The sequence below is a fragment of the Suillus fuscotomentosus genome (genome assembly GCF_016647785.1).
Source record: "Suillus fuscotomentosus strain FC203 chromosome Unknown F5891scaffold_42, whole genome shotgun sequence".
Lineage (NCBI taxonomy): Eukaryota > Fungi > Basidiomycota > Agaricomycetes > Boletales > Suillaceae > Suillus > Suillus fuscotomentosus.
The window spans coordinates 285,211-305,961 of NW_024539554.1; the positions used below are offsets into that span (position 1 = coordinate 285,211).

General features: G+C 47.6%; 9 protein-coding genes across 9 annotated transcripts; 3 read left to right on the top strand and 6 right to left on the bottom strand.

The window, feature by feature from the left end:
- Nucleotides 1-238: 238 nt before the first annotated feature.
- Nucleotides 239-1,949, top strand: F5891DRAFT_956154 (transmembrane amino acid transporter protein-domain-containing protein; the record flags this gene model as incomplete). The annotated part of the gene is made up of 6 exons (XM_041375394.1): nucleotides 239-416; nucleotides 503-733; nucleotides 785-1,362; nucleotides 1,414-1,500; nucleotides 1,552-1,642; nucleotides 1,696-1,949. The coding sequence occupies 6 exons, from the start codon at nucleotides 239-241 to the stop codon at nucleotides 1,947-1,949; spliced, it is 1,419 nt and encodes a 472-aa protein (XP_041223606.1).
- On the bottom strand, nucleotides 1,685-3,971 carry F5891DRAFT_500752 (ribosomal protein S5 domain 2-type protein). The gene is made up of 8 exons (XM_041372045.1): nucleotides 3,639-3,971; nucleotides 3,429-3,585; nucleotides 3,027-3,377; nucleotides 2,794-2,974; nucleotides 2,597-2,736; nucleotides 2,499-2,546; nucleotides 2,317-2,443; nucleotides 1,685-2,263 (listed from the first exon to the last, which is right to left on the bottom strand). Exons 1-8 carry the CDS (start codon nucleotides 3,875-3,877, stop codon nucleotides 2,052-2,054), a joined length of 1,455 nt encoding a protein of 484 aa, XP_041223607.1. The 5' UTR covers nucleotides 3,878-3,971; the 3' UTR covers nucleotides 1,685-2,051.
- Nucleotides 3,972-5,059: 1,088 nt separating this feature from the next.
- F5891DRAFT_1129705 (uncharacterized protein) lies at nucleotides 5,060-6,310 on the bottom strand (the record flags this gene model as incomplete). Its single annotated transcript, XM_041364428.1, has 4 exons — nucleotides 5,060-5,269; nucleotides 5,337-5,705; nucleotides 5,764-6,222; nucleotides 6,284-6,310. 4 exons carry the CDS (start codon nucleotides 6,308-6,310, stop codon nucleotides 5,060-5,062), a joined length of 1,065 nt encoding a protein of 354 aa, XP_041223608.1.
- A 577-nt stretch (nucleotides 6,311-6,887) lies between these two features.
- F5891DRAFT_1045656 (uncharacterized protein) lies at nucleotides 6,888-8,026 on the bottom strand. Its single transcript, XM_041362256.1, has 2 exons — nucleotides 7,606-8,026; nucleotides 6,888-7,554 (listed from the first exon to the last, which is right to left on the bottom strand). Exons 1-2 carry the CDS (start codon nucleotides 7,666-7,668, stop codon nucleotides 6,997-6,999), a joined length of 621 nt encoding a protein of 206 aa, XP_041223609.1. The 5' UTR covers nucleotides 7,669-8,026; the 3' UTR covers nucleotides 6,888-6,996.
- Nucleotides 8,027-9,973: 1,947 nt separating this feature from the next.
- Nucleotides 9,974-12,193, bottom strand: F5891DRAFT_1279737 (uncharacterized protein). The gene is made up of 13 exons (XM_041370367.1): nucleotides 11,851-12,193; nucleotides 11,633-11,798; nucleotides 11,467-11,581; nucleotides 11,392-11,411; nucleotides 11,167-11,332; nucleotides 11,066-11,114; nucleotides 10,999-11,010; nucleotides 10,833-10,943; nucleotides 10,731-10,780; nucleotides 10,615-10,674; nucleotides 10,489-10,565; nucleotides 10,309-10,434; nucleotides 9,974-10,248 (listed from the first exon to the last, which is right to left on the bottom strand). Exons 1-13 carry the CDS (start codon nucleotides 12,160-12,162, stop codon nucleotides 10,112-10,114), a joined length of 1,401 nt encoding a protein of 466 aa, XP_041223610.1. The 5' UTR covers nucleotides 12,163-12,193; the 3' UTR covers nucleotides 9,974-10,111.
- Nucleotides 12,194-12,288: 95 nt separating this feature from the next.
- On the bottom strand, nucleotides 12,289-14,768 carry F5891DRAFT_1045666 (uncharacterized protein). Its single transcript, XM_041362257.1, has 7 exons — nucleotides 14,320-14,768; nucleotides 14,059-14,260; nucleotides 13,833-14,011; nucleotides 13,592-13,783; nucleotides 13,335-13,536; nucleotides 12,636-13,283; nucleotides 12,289-12,580 (listed from the first exon to the last, which is right to left on the bottom strand). The coding sequence occupies exons 1-7, from the start codon at nucleotides 14,487-14,489 to the stop codon at nucleotides 12,464-12,466; spliced, it is 1,710 nt and encodes a 569-aa protein (XP_041223611.1). The 5' UTR covers nucleotides 14,490-14,768; the 3' UTR covers nucleotides 12,289-12,463.
- An 11-nt stretch (nucleotides 14,769-14,779) lies between these two features.
- F5891DRAFT_1148854 (HAD-like domain-containing protein) lies at nucleotides 14,780-15,891 on the top strand (the record flags this gene model as incomplete). The annotated part of the gene is made up of 6 exons (XM_041365079.1): nucleotides 14,780-15,008; nucleotides 15,062-15,175; nucleotides 15,226-15,321; nucleotides 15,389-15,451; nucleotides 15,501-15,675; nucleotides 15,726-15,891. The coding sequence occupies exons 1-6, from the start codon at nucleotides 14,867-14,869 to the stop codon at nucleotides 15,889-15,891; spliced, it is 756 nt and encodes a 251-aa protein (XP_041223612.1). The 5' UTR covers nucleotides 14,780-14,866.
- A 99-nt stretch (nucleotides 15,892-15,990) lies between these two features.
- F5891DRAFT_1129708 (uncharacterized protein) lies at nucleotides 15,991-16,490 on the bottom strand (the record flags this gene model as incomplete). Its single annotated transcript, XM_041364429.1, has 3 exons — nucleotides 15,991-16,192; nucleotides 16,246-16,385; nucleotides 16,443-16,490. 3 exons carry the CDS (start codon nucleotides 16,488-16,490, stop codon nucleotides 15,991-15,993), a joined length of 390 nt encoding a protein of 129 aa, XP_041223613.1.
- Nucleotides 16,491-19,003: 2,513 nt separating this feature from the next.
- F5891DRAFT_501085 (uncharacterized protein) lies at nucleotides 19,004-20,718 on the top strand. The gene is made up of 4 exons (XM_041372046.1): nucleotides 19,004-19,286; nucleotides 19,350-19,659; nucleotides 19,707-20,042; nucleotides 20,099-20,718. The coding sequence occupies exons 1-4, from the start codon at nucleotides 19,204-19,206 to the stop codon at nucleotides 20,447-20,449; spliced, it is 1,080 nt and encodes a 359-aa protein (XP_041223614.1). The 5' UTR covers nucleotides 19,004-19,203; the 3' UTR covers nucleotides 20,450-20,718.
- The last annotated feature ends 33 nt before the right edge of the window (nucleotides 20,719-20,751 follow it).

Below are 20,751 nucleotides of genomic sequence, written 5' to 3' on the forward strand. Positions count from 1 at the left end.
CAGATTTCAGGAAGAAGTGCAGGTCATTGGTCCACCTTTACGGTCCACAATACAGAGTCGGGAGGCGGGTGCGTATCTTGGTGCTCATAATTCAACGCACCTTATCAGTGCCTGTGCAGAATACGAATTGGACTCGGACGACTTTGATGATGCTTCACTAGCTGATATCCAACGCGAACAAAGGCACTCTCGTGGGGCTCCACGACGAGAACGCACCATGCCTTTACTGGTTGGCCTCATGGATGCTTCGGCTGCAAGGAGAACGCCAGACACAGTCATTCCTATGTATGAAACAGATAGTATGGAGAATGGAGAACTTAGGAACGTAGACCTCGATGACCTTGCTCAAAAACAGTGGTCGGGTGGAGGTCTACTGAACTCGGTTGCCAATATGGCAAATTCAATCCTCGGAGCTGGTAAACTTTTGGTTGCTTAGATGTCCAAAGTGCTGACAATGGATAACAGGAATTATTGGTTGGTCAGGTTGCAATTTCAGCAACAGATTTGGCTAATACTGCGGTAGGTTTGCCGTACGCAGTCAATCAAGCAGGCTTCTTTCTTGGCATTGTTCTCCTGGTCGTCATTTGTGCTGTCACCGATTGGACTATCCGATTGGTTGTCATCAACGCTAAACTCAGCGGCAGAACCTCTTACATCGAAGTCATGAACAGTTGTTTTGGCCCCAGTGGTCGTGCAGCCGTTTCATTCTTTCAGTTCTCATTTGCTTTTGGTGGTGAGTAATCCATATGAACGTCCCTGTATTTCCGATTGATTGTTCCTTCAGGCATGTGTGCGTTTGGTATTATTATCGGCAAGTGCAGGGTTCCTGGTGTATTATATTCCTACCTTACATTTTCTCCAGGAGATACGATACCCCATGTCATTCGTTCAATATTCCCTACTTTGCACACGATACCTGTTCTCTCGCTCCTCACCAACCGCCAATTTATCATCACCCTGTGCACAACCTGTGTTTCTTATCCATTGTCGCTCTACCGCGACATTCACAAGCTTTCGCGTGCATCCGGGCTCGCATTAATCAGCATGCTCGTCATCGTTTCAGCGGTCCTGATTGAAGGATCGCACGTGTCTCCCAATCTCAAGGGCGATCCATCGAAACGCCTCACTGTGGTGGGCTCGGGGGTCTTTCAAGCAATCGGCGTTATGAGCTTTGCCTTTGTGTGCCATCACAATAGTTTACTCATCTACGGGAGCTTGAAGACCCCCACCCTAGATCGGTTCGCTCAAGTGACCCGTATATCAACGATCATTTCACTCGTGGCGTGCTGTACTTTGGCTATATCAGGCTTCTGGGTTTTTACAGATAGAACTCAGGGGAATATATTGAATAACTTCTCTGGGGTAGGCTTTCCTCTACATTTGAATGCTTGACATCTGATATATACGGAACAGAACGATGCGCTGATCAATGTCGCCCGTTTCTGTTTTGGGCTGAATATGTTTACGACGTTACCTTTGGAGCTGTTTGTCTGCAGAGAAGTAAATTGATGGTATGCAAATTCAGGACAAAATTTAACTCAACCGTTTCAGGTGATAGAACAATACTTCTTCTCGCACGAAAGCTATAATATTCAGCGACACGTCTTCTTCACCTCCACTATTCTCTTTTCATCGATGCTTCGTGAGTTCTTATGCCAATCACCACAGCTAGAGCTAACGCGGGTTTTGAACCAGTCTCATTGATCACCTGCGATCTGGGCGTCACGCTAGAGATTACCGGCGGTGTCTCAGCCACAGCGCTTGCGTACATATTTCCTGCTGCATGCTACCTAAAACTGACCGACCCACATGTTCCGTGGCACTCCCGTGCGAAGCTTCCGGCCGCAGCTTGCCTTGCATTTGGAGTGGCTGTGATGACCGTATCCCTCCTTCAAGTGATCCAAAGAGCGTACATGCCTCTGGGCGAGCCAAAGATGTGTATGGCGTGACCTTCGTTTTTAATACAGCCACGGGCTTGCACATTTATACATCTAGAGTAGTAGATAATGCACAGATTGGACACTGGATTGAGAACATCTATTTAAAATTGATCATTGCCGTTGAATTGCTTCCTTAAGCCCTGGTATTTCATCGAGCTGCACAACACGAGCACCCTTGGCGACGCTTTCTTGAGCAAGAAGAGGAGTCACGTTGGATTCATCGAAGGTGCTCCATACGGATTCAACTTGGCGCAAGGGTTGTTGCTCGTCCGAAAGACCTGGCGGACTGCAGATTAGCAGCCATATGGCATCATATCCGCCAGCTGCGTTGTTTCAGATTAGGATATAGTCCAGCTCCCGAAAAAACATAACTAACCGCCTGGAACACCACCACCGACCACGCCTGCCTGCTGGATCGACTTGTCAAGTAGGTGGGTTTGTTGCTCAGGCTCAATCTCAACGCCGGCGAGATCGCCCATTCTCCGCATAAGGTTACGTATTCGCTAGAAACAAAGGGCACATTCAACTTGATGCACGATGGTGAGGAACTTTCCTTACCTGGGTAGTCTGATGCAAATCATAAAACGCTTTGGAGATACTCTCCCACTGCAATACACGATGAGGAACAATGACTGCAAGAAAAGAAACCTACTCACTTCTTGTGCAGGCAGAGAAGCAAGTTGTCTGATGGTCTCTTCGTATACATATTTGTTCTGAACATACGACTGCGAAAGGGCATCCAACTGCCGTGCTAGAGATTGGTTTGATTCGTCAATCTGTGTCCATAGATCCTTCGCTGCATGGGACAATAATAATGAGGTATCCGACTGACTTTTATAGCTCTACTGCGTACCTGTTTCACAGCTGTCTTCGTGCCCTCTCCATTTTAACACCTTGCCGACCAAAGAAGGAGTATCACTTCCTGCTTCAACGTCTGCCAGTACCAGTCTTGTCAACGGAGGAAGTTGGATCGGCCGGAAACTGTAATCCCAGGCACTAGAGTTCAGAACACTCTTCAATGTGCCTGCCGCAAACTAAGAAGAATCAGCGGACGCCGGAAGCGGAAATGCCCCAAACATGACATACTTCGCCTTTCATCAGGGGGTCCAAGACGGCAGGGCCGAATCGCCTGTATATCTGGCTGCCGAACACCGCGGAAGATACGTCAAATCCGCTGCCCACTTTACCTTGGGCAAGACAGTGCACAAATTGAGCAGCGTTGTGGGCGAGGCGTCTGCCATCCCCTTCTAGGTTGGCAAAATCTGTCTCAGTTATGGCTGAAAAATGGAGAAGCAACGCAGAGACGAGCGACGTGATAAGCGCTGCGGAAGAGCCCATGCCGGTTTTATGCACATCGGTCAGTTTCACGCCGTTGTGACAAAAAGGGGTGATTCGCGAGAGGGATTCCGTCGTTCTAGGTAGACCTAACGACTCCAGCTGTGCCAGCGGTCACATTTGTACCATGACTGTAACAATAAGGAGGCTTACCTGTGCGCGCTGAGAGTAGAAGTCGTTATCACCCACAGCAGCTATATCGAGACCATTGAATAGCCTCTCTTGCACCCGGGCTACAGAATGGATCTCCGATACGAGATTCAGGGTGTGCTGGAGTGCCAGGTGAACGAATTTATTCTTTCCCCCAATGCTGATCAAGATATACGTGAGGCGTGATCAAGGTGTCATAGAAATGTTATTCACCTGTCCTCCTGTGGATTTACCTGAATGCCTGCAGCATTATAAGTCACGGTATATCTCCACTCGGCCTGATTAAACTGGGGAGATCGGACTACGATCTGATTTGCAGAACCCAACGAAGCCTGGATAACAGTGTAAAATCGCGAAGATGTAGAGATCACTACCCCTGGATATTGCTGGTCGAGGACAAGATATCCTCCTGCTGCTAGTACTTTTCCCGGCGCTGATACGATAGTAGACATGGTGTCATTTGTACATCCAGAGACATCATACGGTTAAGTATAAGGGCTTGTCGCTGAGTCAGCAGCTGTACTCGGGTCTGATGATTCTTCAGAGCACACGTTGATTGGCCCTCAGAATCATGCGATTCGTGATTTGGCAGATGAGTCACGATACAACCTTCATTCCTCTCCATAGTAAGCCAACAATGAACGTTAACTCCAGTCAAAACCCGCAACCTATCGGGGCATCTACAGAAGCCACCGCAAAATTTCGCGATGAAGCGAATAGCCAAAGTCACGCCATGCCAACCTAGAGCAAGCCTTCTGGCGGCAGGAGCGCATCGGACGCGTCTTCCCAGATACCTTCTGAGCCTCCTCGTAGCTCACCTATCATAGCTATCATCCAAGTGTGCGTGTTTCCACTGAGGTGTCCCTAACTAGTACCACAGGATACTACATCTCGCAGCAGAAACTCATTCGCAGACAACTCATCTTCGTTGTTGTATCATCCTCCTGACTTCAGTCCAACTTCGTACGTGCGTATAGACAGTGAGCTAGAGCATATGTGCACGACTCCAGCGAAAATGAGGTGTCTACACTGAAGGCGAATCGTTCCCTAGAGCAGATGATTATCAAGCTCGAGCAGCAAAGTTGTATCTCTTGAGCGCAAACTTGAGATATTATCAAGGTAGTTTTTTCTTCACATTGTCACCTCCGAAACTGATTGTGCTCTTCTCTAATTCTAGATACGACTACGATGGTGTACTACAGGTTCAAGAGTGACTAGACAAAGGAGTATCTGGGTGGTCGTTATCCTCGCAGTCAAGCGTCCTGACGGCGCTGGCTCCACATCCTATCTTGTCGACGAAAGTGGTTGTGTCGTGTCAGGCCATCCAGCGCGAGTCTCTCCGTATACTGGTTTATCCAATTCATGCTGGTCGTCCCCTATGTTTTTTATTCTACCAGCTGTTGTTCTTGTCGCGATTGTTGTTTGCATTGTTTGTTCATTCTGTCCAATGCAAGCGTTCGTGTTGTATTTTGCTACCCCCACATGTATACAGGGCTATCCAGGCAGTAAACTAGTTACGAAGTCATATAGGGATATCCAGGAGGTGGTTCAAACATCCACACTCAGCCAGGTTTCCTAAGCGGGCTGTCTGAGCGTGGCTGAGCCTGTTGTGAGTTTTGACTGGGAATGAACGGCTAGGAACGTCCAGCACGAGCGAACCAATGTTTCTGCTGGCCACAAGTCATATTTTTACAGCCCGGACACCGAAGCCCCATCTGAACACTCGTGGGCCCAATCCTCCTCGTGGAATAGTCACGCAGATGCTTTGCCGCAATGTCTGCCAACGCACGGATGAACACAGGAGATCCATTCAATGACTCTGCGCGATGTAGCTCCATCCCCAGCTGCGAAAAAAATAAATAGGACACACATGGGTGAGTCGTTAAAGCATTTACTCATGGCCCAACGTACCTCCCTTCCTTCTTTCAGATACTCGAGATCCAGTTCGTAAAGCGTCTCGATATGATCGCTCGTGAATGCAATGGGGACTAGAATTGCTTCCTTCTTGCCCAGGCGAGCAAGACCCTTGATAGCCTCCCCTGTCTGCATGCCCATCCACGCGGAAGGTCCAACTTGCGACTGCCAGACAAGACGGTATGGGTTTGAGTGGCCGAGTCTGTCCATAACGGCGTTGACAGATGCGGAAACCTCGAGGACATATGGGTCACCTCGGTTCACTACTGACATGGGTAATGAGTGAGCCGAAAATAGAATAACCACGTCTGAACGTGCTGATGGTTGAAATTTGGCTAGAGCAGCCTCAATGTTTTGTGCAACAGCCTGATATCGAAGGTCGTTGTCAGCACCCTGAAAAATGCACAAGACAATATGAACATGCCTCGATGAATCCTGGATGGGTACCCCAGCGGTCTATCACACTCCACTCGATGTCCCCCATCTCGCCTGCCCTCCCCCGTCTGAAAAGTTCGTTCAAACTGCTTCCAGTCGTACTACAGCTGTACTGTGGATACTGGGTAAACGCAATTGCCCTCTTTACACCGTCTGCCTTGATCCTCTGAGCGGTCTCCTGTGTCAGCGGGTTCGCATAACGAAACGCGACATAAGGTTTGTGCGGAGCAGTTTCTGGGTGCAGCTCGTCCAGTAGTTCACACATACCAGCTCCTTGCATCTCTGTATACTTGAGAATGGGAGAACCACCGCCAATGTCAGCATACTGCTTCTCAATTTGAGGGGTCCGCCGCTTGGCAATGAGAGGAGCCATGACGCGTTGAAAAGGTAACGGAATGAGGTCGCCATCCATGAACAGGTTTTTGAGGAAGTCATAGGTCTCTGGTACCTGTGAGAGAGTGGTATGACATGGTATGAGAGAAATTGAGACAAGATGATATTTCACGTACGGTCGAAGGTCCTCCCATGTTCAACATAACAATGGCTGACGGAGACACCATGCGTTAAGTATGCATGAGAAGAAACGTATCAGATGCATACCTGTAGGACTGGAATTTCGCGTTAACGAATTGAATCATGTCCGATGTGACTAGCACACCTTTTCCCTGTTAACGAAGGTCTGTGCAATGTAGCCATTCGCCTGACAGAGCCAATATGATATAACATCGTGCGTTGGTATCACAGAGTGAATTCGGGAGGACACGATTCCGTGAACCTATCGGAATTCGCAAGTTATACTTATGCAAACACTGCGAAATTATCACACGCGCTGACCGGCGGCGCGGCCAAAACGGTCAGGATAGTGTAAAATATTACATTTATGGTAGAATTCACCCGAATACAACTGATTTCAAGTGGAACTGAACCAAACTATGGTTGAAATAATAATATTCACATTACCCTACGATATATGCGACTTTTGTGAAATAATTGTATTACGTTCCAGGAATGCTATGTAGTAGAGTTGTCTCCTGTTGTGAAATATGTTGTCATTTTTCGAATGACTCAAACAAGGTTCACTAGTGATCACTGACTAAGCCAACGACGGAAATATAGGGGGTCGACCAGTCTACATAACATTGCAAAGCTACGGATACATGGAATATATTTTTGATACAACAAATCCTCGTTCTAGAATAATGTAATATCAAACCCCCCTAGATCACCCAAGATTCGGGGGAAGCATCGAGATATGCGGGTATGGTCCCAGGATGTCAGAAGCAGCTGGGAACTGGGGCCGTGAAGAATCGAACTGACTGTATGCCGGAAGCTCGACATTATCAACTTCTTCATGAGACTCCAGTAAATTCCCAGTGATTGGTTGCCGCGCAATCCCTGTTGATGGTCGACGAGAAGATTGTGAGCTTGGAACAGCGATGTCAAGAGGAGTATCGGACAAGTGGTAAGATGACACAGGATCCGTGGAAGGAGTGAGTTGCGGAGGACGAGGGATAAAAGGGATGAGATCCATGCCATCTCGGGAAGGAGTCGGGGGCAATTGGTCTCGCGGAGTATTTGGAGGTACTGTGGGTCGCAGCTCGTAAGCGGGAGGACTAGCCTCGGGGTCGAGAGCCGTAGGGGTGTCAAGATATGATAGAGGATACAGCACCTCCAAAACCTCACTTGTAGTAGCCATTGGCGAATCGCACACCTTCCATGGGCGGATGTGAGGGTGTGGAGATTGACTCGGTTGTCCCCTTTCCACCTGCAAGTCACCATCCTGCACAAACATCAATATGTCTCAGGGATGTTTGATGAAAAAAGTGCTCACCGATTCGCTATTTCTCCTACACCAGATACAGACACAACCTAGAACTTGAATTGTGTCTGCCATTGCAAACGCCCAGTGACTATCAATGTCAGGACGAATGTAGGCACCATCAGGCTCGATGTAAGCCTAGCCACAACTGAGCATAAGAAGGCTGCGATCGGCGAACATATGACGACCCACCGTTTGTCTATCCATAGACTGACGCTCGGCCTCGTCGTCTGAGCCCAATAATGAGTGGACAATTTTATTTGTAAACTTCTCGAACATGGTGGAGCGATTAGCGTTCAAAGTACTGGTGTGGGTTGAGATATTTGAGAAGAAGAGTTAAGATGCATAGCTCTGAGTAGCCGTCCTTAAAACTGTGAGCGGAACTTCGTCTGATACGTTCGGGATGTCGGATGACAAGCAGACTCTGAGTCCAGAGCGGAAGTCTCGGAAGTTAAATGACGTCATTCAACCACAAGCCGTCACAGCATAGCCATCGTTGACTTTCCAAGCACGTGACTGACAATCCACACAAATAATTGGTATAGCGCATCGTTGTATACTTATACGGTAGACTTGCTCACTAGGCGCCGTCGCCGGCGAAGATCTTGCTTTCGTTTATAATTGGAAAGACGAAGGGAACAAGCGCACTTGAAACGGTATTTTGGAAGGACAGAGACTCGTCACAATCGTAGCTACTAGCCTAGCAAATGTATGAGTGAGGACTACGAATAGAGAATGCGGAAAATGCCGTTGTTTGTAGTTGTGCATGTGGACGATTCGCCTAATTAACGGGTTGGCAAGACCTTGCAAGCAAGGTAATATTTTGGTGGGTCCCGCTGTGGGATGTAGGTAATATGCATGCATAACGCACAAGCGCTTAAGCTTTAAGCCTTATTTGGGCCCCGGATCGGGTCATGTTTGGGGCAGTGTTGGTTCATATCGGTTGTTTTAATGTACTTACAGCCTCCCAGCTAAAGCGAATACAGGTGTCAAAAACTTGTCTTCTTTTACCTCAAACATGCGTACGTGCGTGCCCAGACCCATGGGGCAAAGCAGATAACAATATTTGCATAACCTCGGAGGGGTCCCGACGGTATGCGTTATGAGAAAGTCTACTGTGGTATGTCGCTCTCCGGGTTCAGTTCACGCTTACCCTCGTAGAAGATATCAAGCATTCTAGTCCTTTGATATTTATCCAACCAAATTCCTTCATCTCAATTCATTATGATCTCTGCCGCCTTGATTCAAGCTGTCGCCTCCCGGATTACCATCAATAGGGCTGCACACCGTTGGCGTCATAGACGGTTTGTACGGTGACCGTCGACGGCTGCGGTTTCCGTACCGGTGGGCCTCCAAAGGGAGGCAAACAAGTACAATGTACGGCCAGACCGTACACCATACAAGACGTATTCCATACGACCGTCAAGGGTTCCTTTATGGCCTATACGGTGGGAAAGTGTGCCGGTCTATCCCACAAATTCTTGCCCTGAACGGCCATACTCGACAGCGACGACTTAGTCTGCATTAACTTCTAACATCCAAAACCGTTTGTCACGTGTCTTTTCACAATGACTTGTTTGATATTGATATTGTCGTATCCTTGTCCTTCCTCATCCTGTTCACGGATAAATACCGACGTGAATGGAGTCATCAATGCAACAACACACGAGTATAAATCAGAACGGGCAATAGGTTCTGTCTGCTCGTGGATCTTCATGCTTGCTCCAGGCTCCGCTGCTCAAGAATTTACGACTCCTCAGCAACGGCGCCAAATGCACACCCATGTAGTACGACACAAGGAAAATGCCGCCGAATTTACCATTCACGAATGACATCGTGATACACTTCTTAGGCTAAGCTAACGAAATATACCCTCATACTACATCTATCGGACCATCGATTTCAGTCCCTTTTTACATCATTCTCTACATATTGGTATGTCACTTTTATTTTCCTCTTGGCTGATGGTTTAAGAACCCATCTTTTCTCTGAAATTTTCAGTTTGCCACTGCGCGTGTATGTATTATCTATGACACAAGTCTTCGAACCCAAGTGTCGGGAATGGCATTGAGGTTGATATTTTATTATTCTAATCAACTCACGACCGAAAATAGTCTGCTCTGGGACAGCCTTACGTTCTATGAATACTATAAGTATAAGTAGAAGGCGGAGACCGACCTCGATTTCAATGATAAGTATCTCCGTACTCTAAAATTATATGAGTGCATCAAACTAGTGTAGTAGAATGTTGAATACTTTGGATGTAGGGTACTTCAAATGTAGAGCCCTTTAAATGTAAGGTACTTTGAATGCAGTATACTTTGCAAATATGTGCCGTTACTATATAGTACAGCACAGGGCTTGTGGGCTCCAGGTGTCCACCGCATCAGCGGGTTCGATTGCGCTACAGAATGCTACAGAGTGCTCTGTAGCACTCTGTAGTGAATTACGTTTCCCTGATGCCCTCCTAGCCAGAGTTCGAATCGCCAAAACAAAGAATGCGGATATGAAGCACGCGTTATGCCTTCTCTCGCGCAGCTCTTTGAGATGCTTCCCAGGCCTTGATTTGTCGTCGTCTGACGAGCCATTGAAATATTGGAAGAGTTATACAAGAGATAAGAATCCACGAGAACTGGACACCGAAATTCAGTCCGACTGTGTGATAAGTGCTCGTTTAACAGTGGCGTTAAATATAGATAGGCTGAGGGTACATACTCTCGTTCTTAGTGTCAAAAATAATCGTCCGAGCTGTGCTTGAAACATTGTAGAACGGCATCGCAAAACCATAGCGAAAGACGGCCGGCAGCACTTCTATCGGATAAAAGGCTACGGACACATTAGCTGTATCATCCGACGTCAGTCAGCGAAGAGCATTGAGATGAGAGAAAAACAGACATATAATCCACAGGATAAGAAATATTGGAATGAATTTTATGGTGAGGAGGGTGATCATAGATTCGAGAGCGAGGCCCCTAATCACTGGTGAGTATGTGGATCGCTTCATCATTGCTGAAAGCTCACAAGGCGGACATGCTACACCACGACATCATCCAGTAGATGACAAAGCCTGCGTGCCCAAATCTTAGAAAGATGCAAAGGTCAGATCGCAATTCTACATCAAAAAATATGACACTCACTTCCTGCCAAATGGCACTCCGAACGCCAAACTTAAGAAAGAATACATTAGCTATAAATGACACACCTCAGTCAATCATCAGGAAATGAGTAAAAGACCATACGGAGACAAAGAAGTAGAGAGTGACTGGCCATAGCAGGCGAATAAGGATGAGAGGTCGCAACCTCAAACGCTTCTCAAAGCCTGATTCAACGCGAGCCGCCAAAAGTTGGTTCTAATCATCACGCCATATTAATGAACATCGTCCGGAACCATCGTAAATGTCGTACCGTCAATACGAACTAGACATGAGAGAATTAGACATATTCTTATCAACTTTGAACGTCGTGAACGTACCGCCAAAATCAGGAGGTAGATAAGTCCAACATAGTCTACCGCAGACGCCCTACATAACTAATCAACTTGAAATGACGATTATCACGGACAAAAATGCGTACACAGGGACATTGAACGGTCTTATATCATTGATGGTGAAGGCCAATGGTTGAATTACCAGTATAGGCGCAGTTTGGAGGAGTGTCGAGATATCTGACCTCGACGCTAAAAGTTGAGAGAAGGAGAGTGAAAATGTATGTGATATGTTGGTCAATATCGAGATGACCTGTTGAAGCATATCACTTGTCAGTTAATTTGTTGGAATGCCTAGAATCTATGACTTGCTTGTGGGGTGATGGTGCCTCGACTGTAAGCATGATGCAATGAGATGTGGATCATGGGCAAGGGAGGGAAAAACTGACTATATGTTCTCATTGCGACCACTGGCAAGGTATGCGGTCACGGCTTGGGTTGTGTTATACGATGCATTAGCTGCATTGATCGAGACATTTAAGTTAGTTGAAGCCTGGGGATTGACTAGTTCTCGCTTAGTAATGAAATGATGAATTGGACTTAAGAGATACGCACCAGTGACAGCTGCCCAGCATCTATGATCAAGCAGAGCCTGGGCCACTTCATCTGGCCCACCAGGAAATTGCGCTGCATCCAGTATCAGCCAGGACATTTGTTGTGAACCAGTTATGTTTTTGAACGCCTGTGTTACTGCTTGCCCAATTTCGCCTCCATCAAAGTCCTGCAGGTACAAACATCAGGAAGCGCCAAGTCGTGATATAAAGACGCCTTACCACCACATATCCGGATAGGTTGTGAACGTTATTGTACGACCGACCAAGAGCAGCCCAATAGATGGGTAGAACCCCCCAGATCATAACGAAAAGAACCAGTACACCAAAGATGCTAATCTTTAACCAGCCCTTTCTTGCAGCAGTTGTCGCTGGATCGTTGTCGAAAAGGCCATGTGAGAATGGTTTGTCCTCGGCGTCAGGTACGACAGGGGTTGTGATTGGCGCTATTGGTGCACGACGATGCGCGGCAGCCTCTGATTTTTCGGCCGCGTGCTTCTGGTATGAGTTCTCTTGACTGTAGGAATCAGACATATATTGTCGCAGGGAATTTTACATGATTAAATGGAAAACGCGAGGAAACCTTTTATTCACCATATGTCCTGACGTCGGTGGTTGACATTTGTCACTGGCGTTAGTCAGCTGATGTGCAAGCAATGCTTGGCATAATGTCAGGATTGTATTATGTAAGCTGTAAGCGCTATTTGCAAGCTTGCAGGATATCGTCCAATGAATATGCAATATCAATGTATGTTGTACATCGGTTCCTACTGTAGTAGTTCATCACTCACAAACCTAAACCATTATATTCGAGGAAAGCGGAACACGTATGTGGTCATGAGCGACGTCTTCGCCTAGACTTCTTCGGGTCCATGTCATCCAATTCGACAGGTCGCTGACACACCGGACACCGGCCTGATACGTCGGTTAACCAAGGGTCGATGCATGTTTTCTGTCATGACGATAAGTTAATTACAAAGAAGTGAGGTCAGACTGGTTAGGCGTACATGGAAGACGTGACCGCAAGCAAGCAGTCGAAGAGGCTGCGGACCAACTCCCGCATCTTCAAGGTGAGGAAGGCCACTTCTTTCTTCTTCAGTGATGCGTTCCACTGGTATTTCAACTTGCTCCTCAGGCTGGCGGGGTAGGTTGTCTTCACCGGACGTAACTGGAGCTTGTTCTTCATCCTTATCTGTCGTGCTTGATTCTGTAGCACTGGAAAGTCTCTTTGGCTCCTCGAAGTCCATCAAACAGATGGCGCAGGCAGCTCGGTTGCCCTCCAATCGGACAAAGGGATACTCGCATTGCTCCCAGTTATCTTCCCAAGTTTCTGGATCTTTGAGCTCCGACTTCGTGCTCTGTTTGCCGTCAAGGATATCAACGCCTTGTTCGGACTTCTTGGGTCTACGGTGAAAGAATGCAAATCGCCTCCTTGGCGTTCGCGAAGCCGGTGCTTTGGGTGGATAGCTGTGCACAGGTTTTGGCAAAGAAATCGGTTGTGCCTTTCCATCGTCTTCCGGTGGAGGAGGGATGTAGATGACTAGAGGAATACGTTCGACGGTGGCTTTGGGCAGCTTGTCGATTTCGGGCTTGATATAGTGAGGGTTCTGGAGTGGGTGACGGCCCAGGCATAGTAGAATAATACTGTAGAAAAGCTGCAGAATGCCTATCAGTACATGGACAGGACGAAGAGAAGCTAGGCTCACCATAATGAAAGGCAAAACCATGAAAACAAGAAAACCGAAAACCAAAACCTCGAGAACCAGGAAATACATTGTGCACAAAATCCCAAAAGTAAGCCACCAAACAAGAGGCGAAGAAAGTCGGCATGAATCGACAGAGGTGTATTCCAAAATGTGCGCAGTTAGGAACCATGTCAGAGTAAGCATGGATGAAAGGAGTGACAAGCTGGCACAAAGATTAATATCATTTTCACATGTTTGCAAAAGAAGCTGATGCATACCGCGCGTAAAGATAAGAATATGGTGGTGTTGGCTCTTCTTGATTTGTAGCACTGGAACTTGCGTTCCTGGCCCGTCTACGAGGATCTCTCTGCCGACGACGATTCGGGGGTTCATTACGACGAGATCCGCCATCATTGGATGTTCGAGAACGATCGCCAGACTCAGCATCACCTTGTCTCCCCGTACGCTCCCTGTTTCCGTTCTATCAGGCACCAAATGGACAGGATCCATGCAACTCACACATTTCGGATTCTGATAAAATTCCAATACGCCAGGGTGGATGACAAACAGACTTTCACTATCCAAATGCAATTCCAGGCAACGAGTGGTCGCCCACAAGCATTGATCTGATGGGCATTTGCCTCCGTCGGGCTGGCAACTACAGAGGCCACACCCAGTACGGCGATGATAGCCCCAATCTAAACAACATTCAGTGCAGTCCTCGAGTCGGAGAAAGTCGACAGACTTGAAAGAAACCATACGCCAAAGCCCACACAACTGATACAAGAGCTTTACGTGTTCTTGATGCATCAGGACCAATCCCAAAGAATGCTTTGATTTTCGGGATTAAGGAAAGGTGTGCTTGAGAAGTGGAAGTGGAGGATCTTCTACTCTGTTGTTGCCCTGCAGGGGATGCGTCGGGTGTAAACCAGGGGTCACGGGGAGTACTACAGCGCAGATGAACATCGATCAAAGGAACTTTCATGCTGGGCAGTGTACTACTCACTCTTCGGTGGTCCCTTCTGCAATTGGTGACGAACTAACGTTGAAATTCCTTCCGTCCTGTTCGGAGTGATGATGTGACGTTGAAAGGCGGGCTCTGGGCGGTGGGTGGATATCGCCAGTGGACTGAGTTCTTCTTAGAGACTGAGCATCGACGGCTAGCGCCTCCGACATGATGAGCGTTGGGGAAAAAGGGGAACGGGGTCCTGCCTCGATGTTGACGCCTGCTGCGTGGATGAGCAATGGACCCTGGTGGAGCCTGAAAGCGACTCGTGGCGATTGATCAGAACCTGAACACTCAGCTCTGGCCAACAACAACTCGATGGATGTGAACTCTAGTCAGGCCAGATATTGAGAGTTTTGAGGATTTAAGTAAGTGGCCAAGAACGAAAAGTTGCCCTAAGCCATAGTAAGCATTCCCAGCTGTCGTACTACAGCTGCAACTGGCAGTGCTGCATCGGTCACTACATCCCACACTAGCACACCATATATAAAAGCCAACTTTGTTTCTTTAAATTTCATTAATTGCTTTATGCTACTACGATAGCAAGATGACCATCAGGCTGGTGACCTTTGATGCGTTGCACACGCTCGTAACGCCCAGGTTACCAATTTATGCCCAGTATTCACAGACATTTGCACCATATCTTGGTGTACTTGAGCCAGGGCTACTCAAACAATCTTTTAAAGTTGGTATGTCAACGATAACCTTCTGCCAGACAAGTCCTTGGGCTCAGGTCCCTCAGCGCTGTCACAGGTACAAAAAGAAAACCCCACATATAAGGGGGATCCTGGCGCTGAAGGATGGTGGTCTGAAGTGATCAAGCGGACAGCCATCGGAGCTGGTGCCGACCCACAAGGTTCTATGCCCAGTCAACGTCCTTGTGGAAGTCTAATAACCACCTTCTAGCCGTAGACTCTTCATTGCCGCAAATCGTTCCCAGTCTTATGGAAAGATTCAGTTCTCGACAGGGATACAAACTCTTCCACGACTCCCTCCCTGTACGTATGTACATCATCGGGCCCCTCTTCGACAGCTCGTGCTCATGGCCATGCTTTTGCATGCTACGTAGTGAGGCGACTGCATCAAATGAAGATTCATACAGTGTTGATTAGCAACACGGACACGCGTATGCGTATGTCTTCTGGAAGCTTCATTTCCGCGTTAGCTAACTTGCCATGCAGTATCTGTGTTGAAGGATCTTGAAATTGCTCCGTATCTCGGTTCGATTCTTCTCAGCGAGGCTGTGGGAATAGAGAAACCGAATGCCAAAATATTCCGTCTTGCGTTCAGCATGCGGTCTGAGTCAGTCCCGTCGGAAATGCAGGGCGGTGTTCACGTAGGAGACGAACTTGAAAGGTATGACTTAATGTTCACAAAGTCACGTCGTTTCGGATTTCTTTTTTCAGTGATTATCATGGCGCTCGGGCTGCTGGAATGCATGCCCTGCTGTTGCGCAGGGCCGGTCCAGAAGGTGACGGTGAACACAAGGAGGAGGGTGAAAATCTCCAAGGTGTACGGGTAGTGAGCGACCTGTGGGGGGTGGTAAAGTGGGTAGAACAGCAAACCACTTGAGAGCTTGCCCGTCGTTGGCTGGGTTAGAGTCTTTAATAACACAAATCGACTCTACAAAATGTTCTAGACCAGAAGGCGAATAAGATATAAAGAAATACGTCACGAGGACCAATGAGAGTTGCTTTTGCTCGGTGATGCTGGTAAATGGCGTTCCACCGTCTGCTCAGGTGAAGTGACCACATTTTCCGCCTTCTCACCCAACTTCAACATCGTCCACCTTATGACGCGATGATCTCGGCGCATCATTCCAGCTAGTGTACGTAGTGTGCGAGGCGAAGTGTCAAAATGCATCGTCCAATAACTGGTAAAACGGCAACGTCACCATGAGCTCAACATAAAGTACTTGAGACTTACTCTCCGATGGTGTAATACTGTTTATGGCGCCGCATTCGTTCAGGAAGCGTCTGTGTTCCGTTGAACTGGATATTTCGCACTACGCCGCCTTCGTTCATCACATGCATTGCAGACATAGTCACCAGGTCTTTTATGTGTTTCTATTTCATAGTCATGAGATGCTAATTCCATGAAATGAAATGTTGAATGCGACTCACGTATTCCCTAAAATGACTGGCGATGCAGAACATTTGGTAGAGTGGCATCTTGACGGAGTCGTTCAAGTCCTAGGTAATGGTAGAGGTACGATCTCAGGAAGCGCGGTCGTGCTGCTCACCGTTTTGCCAAGTCAAACGCGGCGGCGTACACAGAATTGCCGTGGTAAAATATTTCCACGTTTTCAGCCTGGAGTCTTCCGGAAGTTTGCAAGCAAACCATACAGCAGAACGAGTCTTGCTTCCGAGTCATTTGATCAGACTCTCGAACGATTGCAACGTAGATAATTCAGATCCGTGAGAGACGGCACAATAATAACATCTAGAAGTCCTACTTCTAGTCGAAGATCCGATCATCTTCTCGGATTCTCTATGCACTAGCAGCAGCAGAGCTAGTACTAGCTTGTTCGCGAAGTTGTCAAGGTATACCATTATGGATGGTCTGTTGTACTCAATCCAACGATTCAAAACTTTCGTGTACGTGTCGAAACGTAGATACACAACAACTAAATCCTTATCGATGTGATCCGTCACCGAACCTCATCAAAAAACCATCCCAGGTATGCAAAAATGATGCCTCGATGATTTGAAACGTCGGCTACAAGTCGGCTACTATTTGGCGACAAAGGTGTATCGGAACATGCGACCGCACAGGTCGTACTAGTAAGATTCTAGGGTGTATCATAAGTTAGGAGCAGATCATTTGATGTATGAGTTTCATGCAATGCGTTCAGGCACAAGTACTACCACACGCACAAGTGCAGGCATGACTCGATATCGCGAAGCTCGCGCGAATCAGTAGAACTGACGCAATCGTATTGGTGTTCGCCACCTATCCCGCATATCGTTAGAATACGTTGATTTGATTTACGCCCCAGAGATGGAAGATTAATGATAGGAAAATGCCGATTGCGAAAATCGGGGATGAGCGAGTAAGTTAAGGGACCCCGTCGCCCACGACGTAGCAGTGGGTGCAATAGACTGCGGAATCATTGGTTGATGAAGGGGCTGCGTGCAATGAAACGAAGTTGCAGGAGCTTTGGGCGGCCTTGGCAACACCAGTCAGAGCACTGTAGAATAACAAAGGATATCGTCCATGGACCATGAACAACGATGAAATAACTCACATGTTATTCTCTTCAATGAAGGAACGTCAGACGCTGTGGATCTTCCTTGTATTGGTCCGACTGGAGGAGTGTGTGTTGCCCTTACAAAATCACATTCACACAGAAATGGGAAGACAAGTGATTAATGAACACGGTTGCTAAGCAGTCTGGTTTTGTGAAATGTTCTGAACTCAGAAAGAGCTCAGACAAGCTCAGAGCGAAATCAGGATTCGGCTCGCAGGACACAATGCCATTAAACGTTTGGTAGCACGAAGAACTGAGGAGGCCACGATCAGATGTACGTGTACGATTTTGTGCCACGTGAAAATCCTCACTAACAAGCACTATATTTCCTTGAGGACAAAGGGCTGAACGGCCAAATTGAACGTAGAGCACAGGGTTTCAACGTCTCGGATCACACCGTTAACCAACTATACCGGCCGCGAAGCTGGCCTCCGATGGAAATTCGTTCAAATCTTGATCTCGCTGTCGAAAAAGAACGTCCGCATCTGGCCGATATGACTTGTGGTGCATGTACGTTGCTCTGGAGCAGTTCTGTAGCCGGCGAGTTTCCAAATTCATGGTGCAGTTCCCCAGCGCTTCAGCAACAAGCCTCCTGACCAACCAATATTAAGCTTAAAAAGTATCTCGTGGGAGTCAGGGTCGCCTCACGCGTGAAAGCTAGTACATAGGGCGTCAAGAACACGGCTTGGACTACTGAACGCGGACTTGAAACGTGATATAGTCGCCAAAGCATACGGTGGTCTCCGCGGGGTTGTTGACTTGAAGCTCGGTTTTTTCGCGACATTCGGGGTGATTTGAAGAGGATCGCCTTCCTGATCTAATATTTTGATGATTCGAGGGTTTACTAGTGGAATAACCAAGTCTCCGGAGGTATATCGTAAGTGGCTTGGCCACCGGAGATCCCTAATGAAAAGTCTCACGATTTGCAGCCAAACAAGTTGAAACTTTCTTTCACCTGGCCATTCCACGCGCGGTTCACCAAACTTTTAGATGTAATACGCGATCTAATCAAAAATTTTGTCGAAATCGAGCTCGAGGAGCGACATGGCACAAGCTCTCATCATGATCAAGCTTTTTAAAATGTAAGAAGGAAATGCGCCGCAGTGGATCGTCTGTGATATCTTTTTTTCTTCTTCTTGTCCTGACAGAGAAGTGATCTTCGGTCGCTGGAGGATCTTTATTGACGCCTTCTCCCGTAGAGGGCTGTTTTACAATTTTTGGTGATTGTCCCATCTCATTTGCTGTGCCGGCCTGGAAACTCTTTACCCTGCATTCCGGATTTTCGTTATTTCTTTTTTGCTATTCCTTCAAATACAAAGCCTGCAACGTTGCAGCGCTTTCAATTCCCCGTGGAGACTGCAGGATTTGACCAGGTCTGGTCAAGCGCTTCCTTCTTTTTTTCTCCATCACTGTCTCCCGCGTGAGCCCTTCACGGCGATTCCACGAGCCTTCTCCCTTCGACGTCTTATAATGATTCTCTGTACGTCAATCTGAGCAAGTCGTTATATCAATTTCGCCTTTCAAGTTCTCCTTTCTCCGATTCTTCCTTTTCAATCAGCTTCTCGTTTACATTTCTTATAAACGTCTATCTCCACACGAAAACAACCTTTCCAGTCCTTCTCACCACGTCCACCATGTCTCTCTTCGAGCGCACTACAAGAGAGTGCTCAACTAGACCCCCGCGACTCCAGCCATCGCCTTCCCTTCCCAATTTACGGTGAGCCGAGAACTTTCCTAAGCCGGTCATCATTATTTCAATATCGCTCACCCCTTGGTACAGACCAAGTCCGCGAGAGATGGTTGCATCTCGCCACGTGGCTCCCCCGCAATCATCAAACTTGCGTAATTCGGCTTCTCCAATACCCCCGCAGCCCCCTACTACCAAAGATACCAGTCGTTCAAAGACTTATTCCAGGAAGCCTACAGCAACAAGCCATTACCTCACACCACCTCTCACGCCATCTTCATCCCTTCAAAGCGATGGCACCGATCATGAATCCACAGATTTCAATATTCCCATTGCAGATCTGAAGGGTCTCACGCTCGCTGATTCTGGTCCCGAAAGCAATCAGCACAGCAGGTTTCTGATCGTAAGGACTTTTTAGATTGGTTGAGAGCCATGCTAAGTTTCATGTAGATCGGAAATGCACCCAGCGATATATCCGAGGATGTAATTGCTCAATATTTCAAGAGTCTTTCATCTCCTACCATCACTAGCCCCAGGGCGCGTTCCGCGCGCCGCTTTCCGCCCAAACCGATCCAAAACATTTTTCGCAGGAGTCCGGAAAATCGAGATTTTATAGTCGCATTCCATGACGTACGCGATGCTGAACGCGCCAAGCGTATCATTGAGTCAAGGGCGTCTACACGGATGCAAGATGATGGTAAAACTATCCCGAGTGCGCAAGCTACTGGTGTTGCTTGGCAGGAGGCGTTAACGTGCTGTCTTGCAGAAACTGGTCATTGTGCAGAGGTAAGGCCATCTTGTCGTTGATGTCTGTAGTTTGCTAATATGACGCTTGCGGTAAGCTTTTGGGCACCTTGTCTCCTGTTTTTATGACACAAACAGAAGGCGCGTTCTGCATATCTGTTAATGATACTTCACCCACTCCCGATTTTTCTGCTTCTCGAACCCAGAGGCATTTTGCTATTCCGGTCAAAATCAAAAGTATATTGGAAAAATATGGGGACGTCAAGGCCTTCAACTGCATTAACGAAGACATAGAGAGCTCGACTCAGGCAAGTCTCTCACCGTTTGCCCATCCTTGTCTGTATTCCGTTATCCACTTGCTACGATCAGCCCGTAGCGTGCACTTTTGGCCTACTACCGTACGGGCCTCCCTTTCGGATACTCAGTTTCCGACGTCACCCTTCCCGTAATTGACAATTCATTAACCTATTAACCGACCTAGATTTTTCAAGCGGAATATTTTGACGTCCGAGATGCGGATGCTGCTTGGGAAGAGCTGGACGGACGTGTTGTGGATAGCATGAAACTTCGTCTTTTCAGCAAGGCATCCTTACGTGATCATTCCGCAGAAGCCCAGAAGGAAGTTTCGTCATTTAATAGAGAATGCGAAATCGGGAGCGAATATACCGCGGAGCCGAAGACACCCACGGCGACTACTTATTTATCGCAGCCACAAGCCACGTCCAACCCAACTGCAATTCCGTTTCCCGTC

Coding starts and splice junctions, on each gene's coding strand:
- F5891DRAFT_1045666 (XM_041362257.1), bottom strand. CDS start 14,489: ATGTCGGAGGCGCTAGCCGTCGATGCTCAGTCTCTAAGAAGAACTCAG. Junction 14,261..14,319: donor GCAGAAGGGACCACCGAAGA/GTGAGTAGTACA, acceptor TCTGCGCTGTAG/TACTCCCCGTGACCCCTGGT. Junction 13,784..13,832: donor TTTATCAGAATCCGAAATGT/GTGAGTTGCATG, acceptor GAACGGAAACAG/GGAGCGTACGGGGAGACAAG.
- F5891DRAFT_501085 (XM_041372046.1), top strand. CDS start 19,204: ATGTCTCTCTTCGAGCGCACTACAAGAGAGTGCTCAACTAGACCCCCG. Junction 19,287..19,349: donor CCTTCCCTTCCCAATTTACG/GTGAGCCGAGAA, acceptor CCCTTGGTACAG/ACCAAGTCCGCGAGAGATGG. Junction 20,043..20,098: donor AAACTGGTCATTGTGCAGAG/GTAAGGCCATCT, acceptor GCTTGCGGTAAG/CTTTTGGGCACCTTGTCTCC.
- F5891DRAFT_1045656 (XM_041362256.1), bottom strand. CDS start 7,668: ATGGCAGACACAATTCAAGTTCTAGGTTGTGTCTGTATCTGGTGTAGG. Junction 7,555..7,605: donor GTAGGAGAAATAGCGAATCG/GTGAGCACTTTT, acceptor ATGTTTGTGCAG/GATGGTGACTTGCAGGTGGA.
- F5891DRAFT_1279737 (XM_041370367.1), bottom strand. CDS start 12,162: ATGTCTGATTCCTACAGTCAAGAGAACTCATACCAGAAGCACGCGGCC. Junction 11,799..11,850: donor ACCTATCCGGATATGTGGTG/GTAAGGCGTCTT, acceptor TTGTACCTGCAG/GACTTTGATGGAGGCGAAAT. Junction 10,566..10,614: donor TGGTGTAGCATGTCCGCCTT/GTGAGCTTTCAG, acceptor ACCAGTGATTAG/GGGCCTCGCTCTCGAATCTA.
- F5891DRAFT_500752 (XM_041372045.1), bottom strand. CDS start 3,877: ATGTCTACTATCGTATCAGCGCCGGGAAAAGTACTAGCAGCAGGAGGA. Junction 3,586..3,638: donor GTAAATCCACAGGAGGACAG/GTGAATAACATT, acceptor TATCTTGATCAG/CATTGGGGGAAAGAATAAAT. Junction 2,547..2,596: donor CTTCTCTGCCTGCACAAGAA/GTGAGTAGGTTT, acceptor CGTGTATTGCAG/TGGGAGAGTATCTCCAAAGC.